Source organism: Salmo trutta, chromosome 24, assembly GCF_901001165.1.
Source record: "Salmo trutta chromosome 24, fSalTru1.1, whole genome shotgun sequence".
Lineage (NCBI taxonomy): Eukaryota > Metazoa > Chordata > Actinopteri > Salmoniformes > Salmonidae > Salmo > Salmo trutta.
In genome coordinates this window covers 47,823,686-47,844,171 of record NC_042980.1, presented here as the reverse complement: position 1 = coordinate 47,844,171, position 20,486 = coordinate 47,823,686, and the positions used below count along the sequence as shown (strand labels likewise).

At 44.6% G+C, this 20,486-nt stretch overlaps 1 protein-coding gene across 1 annotated transcript; it reads right to left on the bottom strand.

The window, feature by feature from the left end:
* Nucleotides 1-429: 429 nt before the first annotated feature.
* LOC115161420 (indian hedgehog B protein-like) lies at nt 430-20,184 on the bottom strand. Its single transcript, XM_029712393.1, has 3 exons — nt 19,123-20,184; nt 13,547-13,808; nt 430-1,190 (listed from the first exon to the last, which is right to left on the bottom strand). Exons 1-3 carry the CDS (start codon nt 19,420-19,422, stop codon nt 493-495), a joined length of 1,260 nt encoding a protein of 419 aa, XP_029568253.1. The 5' UTR covers nt 19,423-20,184; the 3' UTR covers nt 430-492.
* Between the last annotated feature and the right edge of the window lie 302 nt (nt 20,185-20,486).

Here is a 20,486-nt window from a genome sequence, read left to right as displayed (position 1 = left end):
TGTTCTCTACCCTGTCTCTCTGTTCTCTCCCTTGTCTCTTTGTTCTCTACCCTGTCTCTCTGTTCTCTACCCTGTCTCTCTGCTCTCTACCCTGTCTCTCTGTTCTCTCTGTTCTCTACCCTGTCTCTCTGTTCTCTCCCTTGTCTCTTTGTTCTCTACCCTGTCTCTCTGCTCTCTACCCTGTCTCTCTGTTCTCCCTGTTCTCTACCCTGTCTCTCTGTTCTCTACCGTCTCTCTGTTCTCTCTGTTCTCTACCGTCTCTCTGTTCTCCCTGTTCTCTACTGTCTCTCTGTTCTCTCTGTTCTCTACCGTCTCTCTGTTCTCTACCGTCTCTCTGTTCTCTACCCTGTCTCTCTGATCTCTCTGTTCTCTGCCCTGTCTCTCTGATCTCTCTGTTCTCTACCCTGTCTCTCTGTTCTCTCTGTTCTCTACCCTGTCTCTCTGTTCTCTATCGTCTCTCTGTTCTCTGCCCTGTCTCTGTGTTCTCACTCTCTATCTCTCTACATCATGCGTGACCACCCCCCAGGGGTGGAAGTGTCCAGGATCCAGTAGGAACTTTCCTATCCAATGCAGGACCCGTGAGTACCAGTGTAGTCCTTCTCCTTGCATTGTCCCCAGCCCAGTCCAGCTGTACAGCAGGCGGAGGGGACCAAAGGTCCAGTGAGCTAGGTGGTGCTGGTCCATAGCAGCGTAGCACGAGGCTAAAACGCCGTCCACCACCAGTGACCCGTGGCGTGTCAGAGGGGCGAAGGCCCCAGTGTCCATCTGGATGTGGATCCAGGTGACTGGGGAGAGGTGGGCTTGTGGTCCCTTGTCTCCCCCTGCAGTCAGCACACACTGTCCTGGCCGTACGTCGCTGGCGTACATAGTCCGCATGACAGCCCCTTTGGACGGTTCCCCCACTGAACAGTTCCTCTCGGTCACGAACACAAGATGAGCCGCTGTGAGGGTCAGGTTTGCTCCCGTCTCTGTTCCCAACACGTAGAACTGTTTCCTTGCTGCAGGCTCGTGGTCCAGGAAGGTGAGGAACTCACTGTAGACAAGCTCTCCTCCACTCCCACCAGCCCCTGAGGAGGCCAGGACACGGTCACCTGGCTGGAGGTCCTGAACCGCCCTGCTGCTCCCGTCTTCTAGCGTCACCAGAGAACGACCCGGGAAACAACCCCCGGTCTTAGCTGCTACTGAGTGCTCTGAGAGAGAGAGAGAGAGAGACAGAGAGAGAGAGACAGAGAGAGAGAGAGAGACAGAGACAGAGAGAGACAGAGAGAGAGAAAGACAGAGAGAGACAGAGACAGAGAGAGAGAGAGACAGAGAGAGAGAGAGACAGAGAGAGAGAGAGAGAGAGAGAGAGAGACAGACAGACAGACAGACAGACAGACAGACAGACAGACAGACAGACAGACAGACAGACAGACGTATTGAGGACTCTGTTAAGAACTGTAAACTTTGACACAAGAACAGAAGGTAAACTGACCTAAAGAGGGTCTATCAGTGGTCTGGTCTACGAGACCTTAGTTCAAATCCCACATTTGAAAGGCCCAACACGTACATTCCATGATAGTTTCGTGTTTAACATTTAAGGAAACGCCAAGACCTTTCGATTGAGGTCAACATTATAGCTTTTGAAGACTTTAAGGGTCTCTGTCAATACACACCCACGCAGGCAGGCATACACAGTTGCACACAAGCAAGAACACATGCATGTGTACTCACACACACACACACACACACACACACACTTCATTTAATCACATACTCCTTGAAAAAAACAACCTTCCACTGAAACATTGACAACCTATCTCTCCTTTTCAACTTTAACTTTGCTCAACATTCAAGGCAAATGCATTACCAGCTAATGAGTAACCCAATGATTAAATCCCAACTTGCCCTGAAATGGGTCAGAAAGCACAGTCTGAGAACAGGTAAAGGCGGCATTCCAAGTGGCACCCTATTCCCTACACAGATCAGGGACAAAAGTAGTGCACTATGTAGGGAATACCAATTTGGCATGCAACCTAAGACACTGGAATGGCAGTCTCAAGTCTCCACTGGGTCCAAACACAAATATTTGGGAATGGTTAAGTACCAAGGCCAAGTGATAAGACTTGATTAGATTAGATATGTAAGAAAGGTGAGCAGGGAGACCAGAGAGATCACGGGGAACTGAGAGAAAACACGACAAGGGGGGAAAAACAAACGGAGAAAGTTATTAACTGTGACTGGCTCTTAGAGTGGGGCCTCTCCCTCCACTAACATACTACCTACTACATACTACCTACTACATGCTACCTACTACATGCTACCTACTACATGCTACCTACTACATACTACCTACTACATGCGACCTACTACATGCTACCTACTACATACTACCTACTACATACTACCTACTACATGTTACCTACTACATACTACCTACTACATGCTACCTACTACATGCTACCTACTACTACCTACTACCTACTACATACTACCTACTAAATGCTACCTACTACATGCTACCTACTACATGCTACCTACTACATACTACCTACTACATACTACCTACTACATACTACCTACTACATGCTACCTACTACATGCTACCTACTTCATGCTACCTACTACATACTACCTACTACATACTACCTACTGCATGCTAATTACTACCTACTACATGCTACCTACTACTACCTACTACATACTACCTACTACATACTACCTACTACATGCTACCTACTACATACTACCTACTACATGCTACCTACTACTACCTACTACATACTACCTACTACATGCTACCTACTACATGTTACCTACTACATGCTACCTACTACATGCTACCTACTACATGCTACCTACTACATACTACCTACTACATGCTACCTACTACTACCTACTACATACTACCTACTACATGCTACCTACTACATGTTACCTACTACATGCAACCTACTACATACTACCTACTACATGCTACCTACTACTACCTACTACATACCACCTACTACATACTACCTACTACATGCTACCTACTACATGCTACCCGCTACATACTACCTACTACATACTACCTACTACATGCTACCTACTACATGCTACCTACTACATACTACCTACTACATACTACCTACTACATGCTACCTACTACATACTACCTACTACATGCTACCTACTACATGCTACCTACTACATGCTACCTACTACATGCTACCTACTACATGCTACCTACTACATACTACCTACTACTAACTACTACATACTACCTACTACATACTACCTACTACATGCTACCTACTACATGCTACCTACTACATGCTACCTACTACTACCTACTACATACTACCTACTACATACTACCTACTACATACTACCTACTACATGCTACCTACTACATTCTACCTACTACATACTACCTACTACATGCTACCTACTACTACCTACTACCTACTACATACTACCTACTACATGCTACCTACTACATGCTACCTACTACATACTACCTACTACATGCTACCTACTACTACCTACTACATACTACCTACTACATACTACCTACTACATACTACCTACTACATGCTACCTACTACATGCTACCTACTACATGGTACCTACTACTACCTACTACATACTACCTACTACATGCTACCTACTACATGCTACCTACTACATACTACCTACTACATGCTACCTACTACTACCTACTACATACTACCTACTACATACTACCTACTACATGCTACCTACTACATGCTACCTGCTACATACTACCTACTACATACTACCTACTACATGCTACCTACTACATGCTACGTACTACATACTACCTACTACATACTACCTACTACATGCTACCTACTACATGCTACCTACTACATACTACCTACTACATACTACCTACTACTAACTACTACATACTACCTACTACATACTACCTACTACATGCTACCTACTACATGCTACCTACTACATACTACCTACTACTACCTACTACATACTACCTACTACATACTACCTACTACATGCTACCTACTACATTCTACCTACTACATACTACCTACTACATGCTACCTACTACTACCTACTACCTACTACATACTACCTACTACATGCTACCTACTACATGCTACCTACTACATACTACCTACTACATGCTACCTACTACTACCTACTACTACTACTACCTACTACATACTACCTACTACATACTACCTACTACATGCTACCTACTACATGCTACCTACTACATGGTACCTACTACTACCTACTACATACTACCTACTACATACTACCTACTACATGCTACCTACTACATGCTACCTACTACACACTACCTACTACATGCTACCTACTACATACTACCTACTACATACTACCTACTACATGCTACCTACTACATGCTACCTACTACATACTACCTACTACATGCTACCTACTACATGCTACCTACAACATGCTACCTACTACATACTACCTACTACTACCTACTACATACTACCTACTACATGCTACCTACTACTACCTACTACATACTACCTACTACATACTACCTACTACATACTACCTACTACATTGCTACCTACTACATGCTACCTACTACATACTACATACTACTACCTACTACATACTACCTACTACATACTACCTACTACATACTACCTACTACATGCTACCTACTACATGCTACCTACTATATATTACCTACTACATGCTACCTACTACATACCACCTACTACTACCTACTACATACTACCTACTACATGCTACCTACTACATACTACCTACTACATGCTACCTACTACATACTACCTACTACATACCACCTACTGCATGCTACCTACTACATGCTACCTACTACATACTACCTACTACATACTACATACTACCTACTACATACTACCTACTACATACTACCTACTACATACAACCTACTTCATTGCTACCTACTACATGCTACCTACTACCTACTACATACTACCTACTACATACTACATACTACATGCTACCTACTACATGCTACCTACTACATACTACCTACTACATACTACCTACTACATGCTACCTACTACATGCTAGCTACTACATACTACCTACTACATGCTACCTACTACATACTACCTACTACATACTACCTACTACCTACCTACTACATGCTACCTACTACATGCTACCTACTACATACTACCTACTACATGCTACCTACTACTACCTACTACATACTACCTACTACATACTACCTACTACATACTACCTACTACATTGCTACCTACTACATGCTACCTACTACATACTACATACTACCTACTACATACTACCTACTACATACTACCTACTACATGCTACCTACTACATACTACCTAGTACATGCTACCTACTACATGCTACCTACTACATACTACCTACTACATACTACCTACTACATGCTACCTACTACATGCTGCCTACTACATACTACCTACTACATGCTACCTACTACATACTACCTACTACTACCTACTACATACTACCTACTACATGCTACCTACTACTACCTACTACATACTACCTACTACATGCTATCTACTACATGCTACCTACTACATACTACCTACTACATACTACCTACTGCATGCTACCTACTACATACTACCTACTACATACTACATACTACCTACCACATACTACATACTACCTACTACATACTACCTACTACATACTACCTACTACATACTACCTACTACATGCTACCTACTACATACTACATACTACCTACTACATACTACCTACTACATACTACCTACTACATACTACCTACTACATACTACCTACTACATGCTACCTACTACATACTACCTACTACATTGCTACCTACTACATGCTACCTACTACCTACTACATACTACCTACTACATAGTACCTACTACATACTACCTACTACATGCTACCTACTACATGCTACCTACTACATGCTACCTACTACATGCTACCTACTACATACTACCTACTACATACTACCTACTACATGCTACCTACTACATGCTACCTACTACATACTACATACTACCTACTACATACTACCTACTACATGCTACCTACTACATGCTACCTAATACATACTACCTACTACATGCTACCTACTACATGCTACCTACTACATGCTACCTACTACATACTACCTATTACTACCTACTACATACTATCTACTACATGCTACCTACTACTACCTACTACATACTACCTACTACATACTACCTACTACATACTACCTACTACATTGCTACCTACTACATGCTACCTACTACATACTACATACTACCTACTACATACTACCTACTACATACTACCTACTACATACTACCTAGTACATGCTACCTACTACATGCTACCTACTACATACTACCTACTACATGCTACCTACTACATGCTACCTACTACATACTACCTACTACATGCTACCTACTACATACTACCTACTACTACCTACTACATACTACCTACTACATGCTACCTACTACATGCTACCTACTACATACTACCTACTACATGCTACCTACTACATGCTACCTACTACATACTACCTACTACATGCTACCTACTACATGCTACCTACTACATGCTACCTACTACATACTACCTACTACATGCTACCTACTACTACCTACTACATACTACCTACTACATACTACCTACTACATACTACCTACTACATTGCTACCTACTACATGCTACCTACTACATACTACATACTACCTACTACATACTACCTACTACATACTACCTACTACATGCTACCTACAACATACTACCTAGTACATGCTACCTACTACATGCTACCTACTACATACTACCTACTACATACTACCTACTACATGCTACCTACTACATGCTACCTACTACATACTACCTACTACATGCTACCTACTACATACTACCTACTACTACCTACTACATACTACCTACTACATGCTACCTACTACTACCTACTACATACTACCTACTACATGCTATCTACTACATGCTACCTCCTACATACTACCTACTACATGCGACCTACTACATGCTACCTACTACATACTACCTACTACATACTACCTACTACATGTTACCTACTACATACTACCTACTACATGCTACCTACTACATGCTACCTACTACTACCTACTACCTACTACATACTACCTACTAAATGCTACCTACTACATGCTACCTACTACATACTACCTACTACATACTACCTACTACATGCTACCTACTACATGCTACCTACTACATACTACCTACTACATGCTACCTACTACATACTACCTACTACTACCTACTACATACTACCTACTACATGCTACCTACTACTACCTACTACATACTACCTACTACATGCTATCTACTACATGCTACCTACTACATACTACCTACTACATACTACCTACTGCATGCTACCTACTACATACTACCTACTACATACTACCTACTACATGCTACCTACTACATGCTACCTATTACATACTACCTACTACATGCTACCTACTACATGCTACCTACTACATGCTACCTACTACATACTACCTACTACTACCTACTACATACTATCTACTACATGCTACCTACTACTACCTACTACATACTACCTACTACATACTACCTACTACATACTACCTACTACATTGCTACCTACTACATGCTACCTACTACATACTACATACTACCTACTACATACTACCTACTACATACTACCTACTACATGCTACCTACTACATGCTACCTACTACATACTACCTAGTACATGCTACCTACTACATGCTACCTACTATATACTACCTACTACATGCTACCTACTACATGCTACCTACTACATACTACCTACTACATGCTACCTACTACATACTACCTACTACTACCTACTACATACTACCTACTACATGCTACCTACTACTACCTACTACATACTACCTACTACATGCTACCTACTACATGCTACCTACTACATACTACCTACTACATACTACCTACTGCATGCTACCTACTACATACTACCTACTACATACTACCTACTACATACTACATACTACCTACTACATTGCTACCTACTACATGCTACCTACTACATACTACATACTACCTACTACATACTACCTACTACATACTACCTACTACATACTACCTACTACATGCTACCTACTACTACTACCTACTACATGCTACCTACTACATCCTATCTACTACATACTACCTACTACATACTACCTACTACATGCTACCTACTACATGCTACCTACTACATACTACCTACTACATGCTACCTACTACATACTACCTACTACTACCTACTACATACTACCTACTACATGCTACCTACTACTACCTACTACATACTACCTACTACATGCTACCTACTACATACTACCTACTACATACCACCTACTACATACTACCTACTGCATGCTACCTACTACATACTACCTACTACATACTACCTACTACATACTACCTACTACATGCTACCTACTACATGCTACCTACTATATGCTACCTACTACATGCTACCTACTACATACTACCTACTACATGCTACCTACTACATGCTACCTACTACATGCTACCTACTACATGCTACCTACTACATACTACCTACTACATCCTACCTACTACATACTACCTACTACATGCTACCTACTACATGCTACCTACTACATGCTACCTACTACATGCTACCTACTACATGCTACCTACTACATACTACCTACTACATGCTACCTACTACATACTACGACCTACTGTAAACTACGACCTACTGTAAACTACGACCTACTGTAAACTGCTTCAGACAACATCTCCGGTTCCATCTTAAGAGCATTGTGAAAACAAGACAATCCACACAGACAAACAAAAACATTTTTTAGAGAGTACACATCTCTATCACCACAATTATCATCTCAGAGAAAATCCTGATTTGCGTGTATCTCCTCTACAGATCACAGATCCTCTACAGAGCGTTGTGCGCGACAAGATAACCCCATCCCTCCCTCCAATTTGGGCAACTTTTGAGCATTTGTTGTTATCTGAGTGAGGCGAATGCTTTAATATTTTGCCTGGTTCCCTGTGGCTCAGTTGGTCGAGCACGTTGTTTGCAACGCCAGCATGGTGTGTGCAACGTCAGGGTTGTGGGTTTGATTCCCGCGGGGGGCCAGTACAAAAAAAATCTATAATGAAATGTAGGCATTCACTACTGTAAGTTGCTCTGGATAAGAGCGTCTGCTAAATGACTAAAAATGTAAATATCTTGAAAGGTGTTTAAAGATGAGACTTTGTTCTGAAAGATAATACATTGAGGATTATAATAAATACTGCTTTTATGTTCATACAAGCAAACCACAAAACAGTGAGTCCAAATGTGCTCTTCACATTTCCATATCTGAAAACTCATCTCATTTACAATATCAACAGTTATGATCAATATGTTAGATCCACAAGCTGTTATACCCGGGGTTTCTACACACCTTAATCACCGCCTTCTTTCTCAGTGAAGAGGGCACGACAAAACCTATTTCCCCTCAGGAGACTGAAAAGATTTGGCATGGGGGTCCTCAGATCCTCAAAAAAGGTTTTACAGCTGCACCATCGAGAGCATCCGGACGGGTTGCATCACTGCCTGGTATGGAAACTGCTCAGCCTCCGACCGCAAGGCACTACAGAGGGTAGTGCGTACGGCCCAGTACATCACCGGGGCCAAGCTTCCTGCCATCCAGGACCTCTATACCAGGCGGTGTCAGAGGAAGGCCCTAAAAATTGTCAAAGACTCCAGCCACCCTAGTCATAGACTGTTCTCTCTGTTACTGCATGGCAAGCCGTACCGGAGCGCCAAGTCTAGGTCCAAGAGGCTCCTAAACAGCTTCTACCCCCAAACCATAAGACTCCTGAACATCTAATCAATGGCTACCCAGACTATTTGCATTGCCCCCCCCCCCCCCCCCACTGCTGCTACTTCTCTGTTATTATCTATGCATAGCCACTTTAATAACTCTACCTACATGCACATATTACCTCAATTACCTCGACTAACCGGTGCCCCCTGCACATTGACTCTGTACCAGTACCCCCCTGTATATAGCCTCTCTGGTCCTACAGTTAAGAAGTTGTTATCTCTGGTCCAATGTTAAGAAGTTGTTATCTCTGGTCCAATGTTAAGAAGTTGTTATCTCTGGTCCAATGTTAAGAAGTTGTTATCTCTGGTCCTACAGTTAAGAAGTTGTTATCTCTGGTCCAATGTTAAGAAGTTGTTATCTCTGGTCCTACAGTTAAGAAGTTGTTATCTCTGGTCCTACAGTTAAGAAGTTGCTATCTCTGGTCCTACAGTTAAGAAGTTGTTATCTCTGGTCCAATGTTAAGAAGTTATTATCTCTGGTCCTACAGTTAAGAAGTTGTTATCTCTGGTCCAATGTTAAGAAGTTATTATCTCTGGTCCTACAGTTAAGAAGTTGTTATCTCTGGTCACAGAAGTTCAAAGATATTCAAAGTTCCTTCACAGAAGGTGCTCCTCTGTCGGCATACAGTGCTTTCAGAAAGTATTCATACCCCTTGACTTATTCCCCATTTTGTTGTGTCACAGTCTGAATTCATCATGGCTTAAATAGTAGTTTTTTTCTCTCACCTATCTACACACAATATCCCATAATGACAAAGTGAAAGAAAACACGTTTATTAATTTTAGAAAATGTATTGAAAATGAAATTTAAAACAAGTCTAATTTCCATAAGTATTTACACCACTGAGTCAATACTTTGTAGATTTATCTTGATTAGATAAGTATTCAATCCCTTCAGTCAATACATGTTAGAATCCCCTTTGGCAGTGATTACAGTTGTTGAGTTTTTCTGGGTAAGTCTCTAAGAGTGATTACAGTTGTTGCGGCTTTCTGGGTAAGTCTCTAAGAGTGATTACAGCTGTGAGGCTTTCTGGGTAAGTCTCTAAGAGTGATTACAGCTGTGAGGCTTCCTGGGTAAGTCTCTAGGATCTTTCCACATCTGAATTGTGCAACATTTGCCCATTTTTCTTAGAAATTCTTCAAGTTCTGTCAAATTGGTCATTGATCATTGCTAGTCAATCATTTTCAGGTCTTGCCATAGATATTAAAGTAGATTTAAGTCAAAACTATAACTCGGCCACGCCAGTATAGATTTGGCCTTGTGTTTTAGGTTATTGTCCTGCTGAAAGATGAATTCATCTCCCAGTGTCTGGTGGAAAGCAGACTGAACCAGGTTTTCATCTAGGATTTAGCCTGTGCTTATCTCCTTTAGGTTTATTTTTTATCCTGAAAAACTCCCCAGTCCTTAACGATTACAAGCATACCCATAACATGATGCAGCCACCACTATGCTTGAAAATATGAAGAGTGGTACTCAGTAATGTGTTGTATTGGATTTGCCCCACACATAAGGCTTTGTATTCAGGACAAAAAGTAAATTGCTTTGCCAAATTTTAGATAATATTACTTTAGTGCCTTGTTGCAAACAGGATGAATGTTTTATAATATTATTTATTCTGTACTTCCTTCTTTTCACTCTGTTAATTAGGTCCGTATTGTGGAGTAACTACAATGTTGTTGATCCATCCTCAGTTTTCTCCTACAACAGCCATTAAACTCCGTAACTGTTTTAAAGTCACCATTGGCCTCATGGTGAAATCCCTGACTGGTTTCCTTCCTCTCTGGCAACTGAGTTAGGAAGGATGTCTGTATATTTATAGTGACTGGGCGTATTGATACACCATCCAAAGTGTAATTAATAACTTCACCATGGTCAAAGGGATATTGATTGTCTGCTTTTTTTTATTTTTACCCATCTAGCAATAGGATCCCTTCTTTGTGAGGCATTTGAAAACCTCCCTGGTCTTTATGGTTGAATCTGTGTTTGATATTCAGTGCTCGACTGAGGGACTTTACAGATAATTGTAGGTGTGGGGTTCAGAGATGTTAAACACTATTATTGTGCACATTGTGAGTCCATGCAACTTATTATGTGACTTGATAAGCACATTTTTACTCCTGAACGTATTGAGGCTTACCATAACAAAGGGCTTGAATACTTATTGACTCAAGACATTTCAGCTTTTCATTTTTAATGAACTTAATTCGACATTATGGGGTATTGTGTAAAGGCCAGTGACAAAAACATCTACATTTAATCTGCAAGTAGCAAACAAACGTCTATCAACAGTTGTCGCAGTGACGTTCTGTTGAAATGGATACTTGCATAGTGGAGTCTTTTTGTTTAGACATGCAGCTAGCTAGCTACCTAGCTAAACAATGAACCATAATCCCAACTCATGACGTTACTACCCTGCATGAATCTGCAAGTACTGTAGCTAACCAACATCAGAAAATGTTACTAGCTAGACTATCTTACCCGTATGCCACCGTTTCCCTTAGTTTGAAGATGTAATCCAGAGACAGGTGTTTTCTCCATCTCCTTAGCAATCATACTCGAATTCCACTGATTTCAAAACTCGGTCCTCCAGAAAGTGGAGAGCAACACTTATGCAGTTTTACTATGTGATACTTTTTTGTAAATGCCACGTTAGACAGGATTACCCGACATACTGACCAGCTCAAATAGACAGACGCGTGCTATATGGCAGACCAATCCAAACTCATCTCTCTGCATGTCCAGCCCACTCATTATCTCAGCCAATCATGGCTAGCGGGAAAGTTGTTAACTTTTTCTGTAGCTAAACCAACTAGGCTCGTAATTTAAGAATTGTATTTGTATTTACAGATGGCATACAAGTTTGATATTCAGGCACATGAAAGTTTACATGTTCGAGAAGGCATTTCTGCCAACAACAAAAAAAGGCATTTTGATAAATAAATAAAAGTTTACTTTCAAACGGCTCTCCTGTGAAGTAGTGACCCGCAACATACGCCTAGTTTCCTGAAACGGGTCACAAATGTAAAAAAGGTCAGAGATTTAAAAAGGAACAGAAAGGAGCAGTATAAACCGTTACTTTTTTTTGGGGGGGGGGGTTCAAACCGGTTTAGAACTTTATTTTGATGGTTGGAATGAAACAAATAATAGTTCTGTTCAGAACGAAACGATTGGGAAATTATTTCAGTTCCAGCCCTTGCTTTCTAAAGAGGGTTCTACATTGAACTCAAAAGGGTTCAACCTGGAACCAAAAAGGCTTCTACCTGGAACCAAAAAGGCTTCTACCTGGAACCAAAAAGGCAGCAGAAGAACTCTTTTGGAACCCTTTTTTCAAAGAGGGTTCTGTGAAAGACTACTAACTCCGAAAGCCCAGGTCCAGATTCTACCTAACCCCTAACCCTGCCCCTGCAGACTCCTGTCCTCCCCTGACACTGATGGGCTATAATGGTGGTGGTGGGCTCTACAACCTCTCAACCACTGTCACCCAATCAACAAAAAGGTTATAACATCACCGCTACATTTAACCTGCAGAATTCTAGTCTCTCACCAACAGACAGAAACCATCTCTGAACGAGCCAGCGCGGTCTGAGACTTCAATCACATGTACTGCATGTGGCTCACTTATATGATACAGGGCTGCGTTCTGTGTGTGTGTCATCACATCACCCTACCTGATTTGACACTGCAGTGCACGTGGGCCTTGGACTCGTAATAGACCCAGTCAAAGCCGGCCTCCACGGCCAGGCGAGCCAGCATGGCGTATTTGTTCCTGTCCCGGTCAGACGTGGTGATGTCCACCGCTCTTCCCTCATAATGTAGGGAGTCCTCTGAGTGGTGCCCGTCCTCGTCCCAGCCCTCTGTCACCCTCAGTGTCACCCCAGGCCACATGTTCATCACAGAGATAGCCAAGGAGTTCAGCTTGTCTTTACAACGCTGGGGGAGAGAGAGGAGAGAGAGGAGAGAAAAGGATGACTAACAACGCTGGGGGAGAGAGAGGAGAGAGAGGAGAGAGAGGGATGACTAACAACGCTGGAGGAGAGAGAGGAGAGAGAGGGATGACTAACAACGCTGGGGGAGAGAGAGGAGAGAGAGGAGAGAGAGGAGAGAGAGGGATGACTAACAACGCTGGGGGAGAGAGAGGAGAGAGAGGAGAGAGAGGGATGACTAACAACGCTGGGGGGGAGAGAGAGGAGAGAGAGGAGAGAGAAGGATGACTAACAACGCTGGGGGAAGAGAGGAGGGAGAGAGGAGAGAGAGGGATGACTAACAACGCTGGGGGAGAGAGAGGAGAGAGAGGAGAGAGAGGGATGACTAACAACGCTGGGGGAGAGAGAGGAGAGAGAGGAGAGAGAGGGATGACTAACAACGCTGGGGAAGAGAGAGGAGAGAGAGGAGAGAGAGGGATGACTAACAACGCTGGGGAAGAGAGAGGAGAGAGAGGAGAGAGAGGGATGACTAACAACGCTGGGGAGAGGAGGAGAGAGAGAGGGATGACTAACAACGCTGGGGAGAGAGAGGAGAGAGAGGAGAGAGAGGAGAGAGAGGGATGACTACAACGCTGGGGGAAGAGAGAGAGAGGAGGAGAGAGGGATGACTAACAACGCTGGGGAGAGAGGGAGGAGAGAGAGGAGAGAGGGATGACTAACAACGCGGGGGAGAGAGAGGAGAGAGAGAGGAGAGGGGACTAACAACGCTGGGGAAGAGAGAGGAGAGAGAGGAGAGAGAGAGGAGGATGACTAACAACGCTGGGGAGAGAGGGAAGAGAGAGGAGAGAGAGAGAGAGAGCGAGGGCATGAATAAACAACGTGGGGGAGAGGAGAGGAGAGGAGAGAGAGAGGAGAGAGAGAGGGAGACTAACAACGCTGGGGAAGAGAGAGGAGGAGAGAGGAGGAGGGAGAGAGGGATGACTACAACGCTGGGGGAGGAGAGAGAGGAGAGGAGAGAGAGAGGATGACTAACAACGCTTGGGAAGAGAGAGGGAGAGAGGAGGGAGAGAGGAGAGAGAGAGGGATGACTAACAACGCGGGGGGAGGAGAGAGGAGAGAGAGGAGAGAGGAGAGAGAGAGGGATGACTAACAACGTGGGGGAGAGAGAGGGAGAGGCGGGAGAGAGGGGGGAGGGATGACTAACAAACGATGGGAGAAGAGAGAGGAGAGAGAGAGGGAGCGAGATGATGAGGGATGAACAAGCTGGGGGGGAGAGAGGGAGAGAGAGGAGAGAGAGGAGAGAGAGGAGGAGAGCGAGAGAGGATGGACTAACAACGCTGGGGAAGGAGGTGGAGAGAGGAGAGAAGATGATGACTAACAACCCCGGTGGGAGGAGAGAGAGAGAGAGGAGAGGAGAGAGAGGGATGACTAAACCGCTGGGGAAGAGAGAGGAGAGAGAGGAGAGAGGGGGAACTAACAACGTGGGGAGAGAGAGGAGAGAGAGGAGAGAGAGGGATGACTAACAACGCTGGGGGGGGAGAGAGAGAGGAGAGGAGGAGGAGAGAGAGGGATGACTAACAACGCTGGGGGAGGAGAGAGGAGAGAGAGAGGGAGGGAGAGAGGAGAGAGGGGGATGACTAACAACGCTGGGGGAGAGAGAGAAGAGAGAGGAGAGAGAGGGATGACTAACAACGCTGGGGAAGAGAGAGGAGAGAGAGGGATGACTAACAACGCTGGGGGAGAGAGAGGAGAGAGAGGAGAGAGAGGGATGACTAACAACGCTGGGGAGAGAGAGGAGAGAGAGGAGAGAGAGGGATGACTAACAACGCTGGGGAAGAGAGAGGAGAGAGAGGGATGACTAAACGCTGGGGAAGAGAGAGGAGAGAGAGGGATGACTAACAACGCTGGGGAAGAGAGAGGAGAGAGAGGGATGACTAACAACGCTTGGGAAGAGAGAGGAGAGAGAGGAGGACTAACAATGCTGGGGAAGAGAGAGGAGAGAGAGGAGAGAGAGGGATGACTAACAACGCTGGGGAAGAGAGAGGAGAGAGAGGAGAGAGAGGGATGACTAACAACGCTGGGGGAGAGAGAGGAGAGAGAAGAGAGAGAGGGATGACTAACAACGCTGGGGGAGAGAGAGGAGAGAGAGGAGAGAGAGGAGAGAGAGAGGGATGACTAACAACGCTGGGGAAGAGAGAGGAGAGAGAGGAGAGAGAGGGATGACTAACAACGCTGGGGAAGAGAGGGAGAGAGAGAGAGAGAAGAGAGAGGAGAGACGAGCGGATTACTAACAACGCTGGGGGCGATGAGAGGAGAGAGAGCGGGATTGACTACAACGCTGGGGAAGAGAGAGGAGAGAGAGGAGAGGAGCGAGAGGTTATGACTAACAACGCTGGGGAAGAGAGAGGAGGGAAGGAGGGAGGAGGAGAGGCGATGACTAACAACGTGGAGGAGAGAGAGGAGAGGATTGAGAGAGGGCTGACTAACAACGCTGGAGGAGAGAGAGGAGAGAGAGGACGAGAGAGGTATGACTAACAACGCTGGGGGAGAGAGCGGAGGAGAGGAGAAGAGAGGGATGGACTAACAACGCTGGGGGAGAGAGAGAAGAGACGAGTAGAGAGAAGGAGAAGAGAGGAGGAGAGAGGGAATGACTAACAACGCTGGGGAGAAGAAGAGGAGAGGAGGAGAGAGGAGAGGCGAGGAGTATAGACTAACAACGCTGGGGAAGAGAGAGGAGAGAGAGGAGAGAGAGGATGACTAACAACGTTGGAGAGAGAGAGAGAGAGGAGAGAGGGATGACTAACAACGCTGGAGGAGAGAGAGGAGAGAGAGGGATGACTAACAACGCTGGGGGGAGAGAGAGGAGAGAGAGGAGAGAGAGGGATGACTAACAACGCTGGAGGAGAGAGAGAAGAGAGAGGAGAGAGAGGGATGACTAACAACGCTGGGGGAGAGAGAGAAGAGAGAGGAGAGAGAGGTATGACTAACAACGCTGGGGAAGAGAGAGGAGAGAGAGGAGAGAGAGGGATGACTAATAAACGCTGGGGAGAGAGAGAGAGAGAGAGGAGAGAGAGGGATGACTAACAACGCTGGGGAAGAGAGAGGAGAGAGAGGAGAGAGAGGTATGACTAACAACGCTGGGGAAGAGAGAGGAGAGAGAGGAGAGAGGGATGACTAACAACGCTGGAGGAGAGAGAGGAGAGAGAGGGATGACTAACAACGCTGGAGGAGAGAGAGGAGAGAGAGGAGAGAGAGGTATGACTAACAACGCTGGGGGAGAGAGAGGAGAGAGAGGAGAGAGAGGGATGACTAACAACGCTGGGGGAGAGAGAGAAGAGAGAGGAGAGAGAGGAGAGAGAGGAGAGAGAGGGATGACTAACAACGCTGGGGAAGAGAGAGGAGAGAGAGGAGAGAGAGGTATGACTAACAACGCTGGGGAAGAGAGAGGAGAGAGAGGAGAGAGAGGGATGACTAACAACGCTGGAGGAGAGAGAGGAGAGAGAGGGATGACTAACAACGCTGGAGGAGAGAGAGGAGAGAGAGGAGAGAGAGGTATGACTAACAACGCTGGGGGAGAGAGAGGAGAGAGAGGAGAGAGAGGGATGACTAACAACGCTGGAGGAGAGAGAGAAGAGAGAGGAGAGAGAGGGATGACTAACAACGCTGGGGGAGAGAGAGAAGAGAGAGGAGAGAGAGGTATGACTAACAACGCTGGGGAAGAGAGAGGAGAGAGAGGAGAGAGAGGGATGACTAATAAACGCTGGGGAGAGAGAGAAGAGAGAGGAGAGAGAGGGATGACTAACAACGCTGGGGGAGAGAGAGGAGAGAGAGGAGAGAGAGGGATGACTAACAACGCTGGGGAAGAGAGAGGAGAGAGAGGAGAGAGAGGGATGACTAATAAACGCTGGGGAGAGAGAGAAGAGAGAGGAGAGAGAGGGATGACTAACAACGCTGGGGGAGAGAGAGGAGAGAGAGGAGAGAGAGGGATGACTAACAACGCTGGGGGAGAGAGAGGAGAGAGAGAAGAGAGAGGAGAGAGAGGGATGACTAACATAATAGGATATTAGAGTAAGAGACAATGCTTGTCATGGAACAACAGAAGAACAAGATGATAACAAACAGACACGATGGTTATGACAGAGAGAAACACAGATACAAAATGATAGCATAGAAATGAACATTTACACAGAACAAAAACATGTAGAACAAAAACATGTAAGCATTGGTAGGACTAAGCCTGTAGGCATAAATATGAACTAATTACGATATAAAAGACTTGAGGACACACTACATAGTAGAGGAAGAACAAATTAAATTATATAAATAAAACATAATTATATATAATGAAATATATACATTAAATGTAATACAACGATGAATGAAAATCTCTCAGGGAAACAACTAAATACAAGGACTATATATCCTAAACACATAAAGGCTGTTGAGTTTTTCGCTACACCCGCAATAACATCTGCTAAATATGTGTACGTGACCAATACAATGTGATTTGATTGGAGCTGTTGGTCAAAGAGCCGTAGACATGTAGGCTATAAACATGTTTTCGCTTTGCACATGATGTGCTATGCTACTGTATGTTTGCCTCCCAATAAAATAGCGATAACTGTTGCCATGATATGTCTTGTGTTACTTTATGGTCTTGTTTTTAGAAGAGATCAGAGGTTTCGCTGAACAAGTCTGCAAATAAACCCGCAAGCTATTCAAACATAAACCATGCGTAATGGCAGGTGCGTAATTTCACTCTCCGTTCAAAATGTAGAACAAGAGCATTTGAAAGGTTATTTCGCAAAACGTTTTTGAAATAGATGTGAATATATTATGATCAATAAAATTCAACCGGTTATCAATACATATCAATTCGCGTCTTTTTTTTATTTTGCTGATGTCCACGTACATGTGTAGTCTAATTTAGCTCTCAAACAGGAGACAAGTTAGCGCGCCTAAAAGTCTAAAATAAGGTTAGTTACAGTGTTGCAATATAACCTACATTTAGAGGAGGTAGACTAGTTATAGCCTAGCCTATTATTGCATAATTGACGTGTAGGCTAGTCTAATTTTGAACCGTCAACAGAAATCAATTGAACCAAAACATCGATAAAAGCGCTGAAGAAAAAAAAATTAAAAAAATAAAGTTTGAAGTAATGTTTTTTTTAAACATTTAACAAAAGTGCAAACCAGATGTAAAAACGAACGATAAACAGCGTGTCTTAATGCGACTATCAGGTCACCTTGCGACAACTGTCAATGTGGGGATAAAAAACAACATCAGATGAAGTTTTAAAACCCTCATTCCTGCTTCTCACCTGGGTCATAAGTCGATCGGCAGCCGTATTCTCCTCATCTTTAAATATGATATCAGGGTTATAGTTGGGAGTGAGCTCTTTGAACCGTTCTGAACTTCTCGTTATTTTCCCTTCGTGTCTGCCACTGGCGCCCAGTGTTTTCTCCGCAACGTTTGGGCTGAACTGCTTATAAGAGAGGGGTGTGAGCTTCTTCGGCGGACGTCTCTTGCCATATCCCCTCCCCGGCCCACAGCCCTCCGTTACAGGTGCGAGCAGCAGGGTGCACCCCATGAAGAGGCCCACAAGCACGGAGCGACGCATCCCACCCAGACCGGCCGGACCGGGCACTCCGACGCGGAGTGGTAAGGTGGCACAGGTCGCCGTGGTGTCTCAAACTACCCTCTCCCCCTGGAAACTTCTTGTTCCCCCCACGGGGTAAGGGATGGGGGGGAGGGGGGGGGGGTAGAGGACAGAATCTTTAATATTGTATCGGTCTAATCCACATCATACTTGCGCACAGCAACTGTCCATAAAAGCCCCCCCCAAAAAATACAGCCGTTTTAGCCGAATGCGTTTTATGATACCAGCAGCGGGGTAAAAGTTCAATGTCTCTGTCTGTAACTGTAACGTCTTTCTTCTAGTCGGGACCCAATAGATATGGGCATGGAGTTGTAAACTATGTTGATTTAAACAAACAGGTTCAAAGTCGATCTTCTGTAGTGAACAGTGGTCGCAGATTGTCTTCTCGGTGCTGTGGTTTGCCACTGAGGAGCTGTCAATGTCTAACGAGGAGGAACACTGCTGGTTCTGGCATTTCACCTTCTTGTCCGTTTGTCCCGGACTCCAAAAAGGTTTCTTTTCAGTGGCGCATGTTTCCGCTTTGCTTTTCCAATTTGAAATTGGGAATTTGTGCGATCCAAGCGATCCAAGTTGCCACTTGAGACCGCACCCTGCCAGTCCTGCCCTTCTATCCTGCGCTGTCACTCCGCCCATCGGGTCACTTTAGTAGTGTGGTTGCCAGTGCCACTGCCCCACTGCCCCTACACCCGCGGCACCACCACAGGTTCTGCCTCCTTAGCCTGCCACCTCAGAAAGCCCGTTAGGCGCGAACACGGATCACTCTGAGACTGCTCTGCTGCAGTGGAAAGAGGACATTTCATAATGTGGAGGAGTTAGCCGTTTCAGTGTGTGCATACTTACAGTCTCTCCAAATAGCACCCTATTACCTATATAGTGCACTACTTTAGACCAGGTCCCTATGGCACCCTATTACCTATATATAGTGCACTACTTTAGACCGGGGCCCTATGGCACCCTATTACCTATATAGTGCACTACTTTAGACCGGGGCCCTATGGCACCCTATTACCTATATAGTGCACTAC

Excerpts from the sequence above, each read along its gene's own strand:
- LOC115161420 (XM_029712393.1), bottom strand. The coding sequence starts at position 19,422 with ATGCGTCGCTCCGTGCTTGTGGGCCTCTTCATGGGGTGCACCCTGCTG. Across the intron at positions 13,809-19,122 it reads CCGATCGACTTATGACCCAG|CGTTGTAAAGACAAGCTGAA; the intron begins GTGAGAAGCAGG and ends TCTCTCCCCCAG. Across the intron at positions 1,191-13,546 it reads GCACTGCAGTGTCAAATCAG|AGCACTCAGTAGCAGCTAAG; the intron begins GTAGGGTGATGT and ends TCTCTCTCTCAG.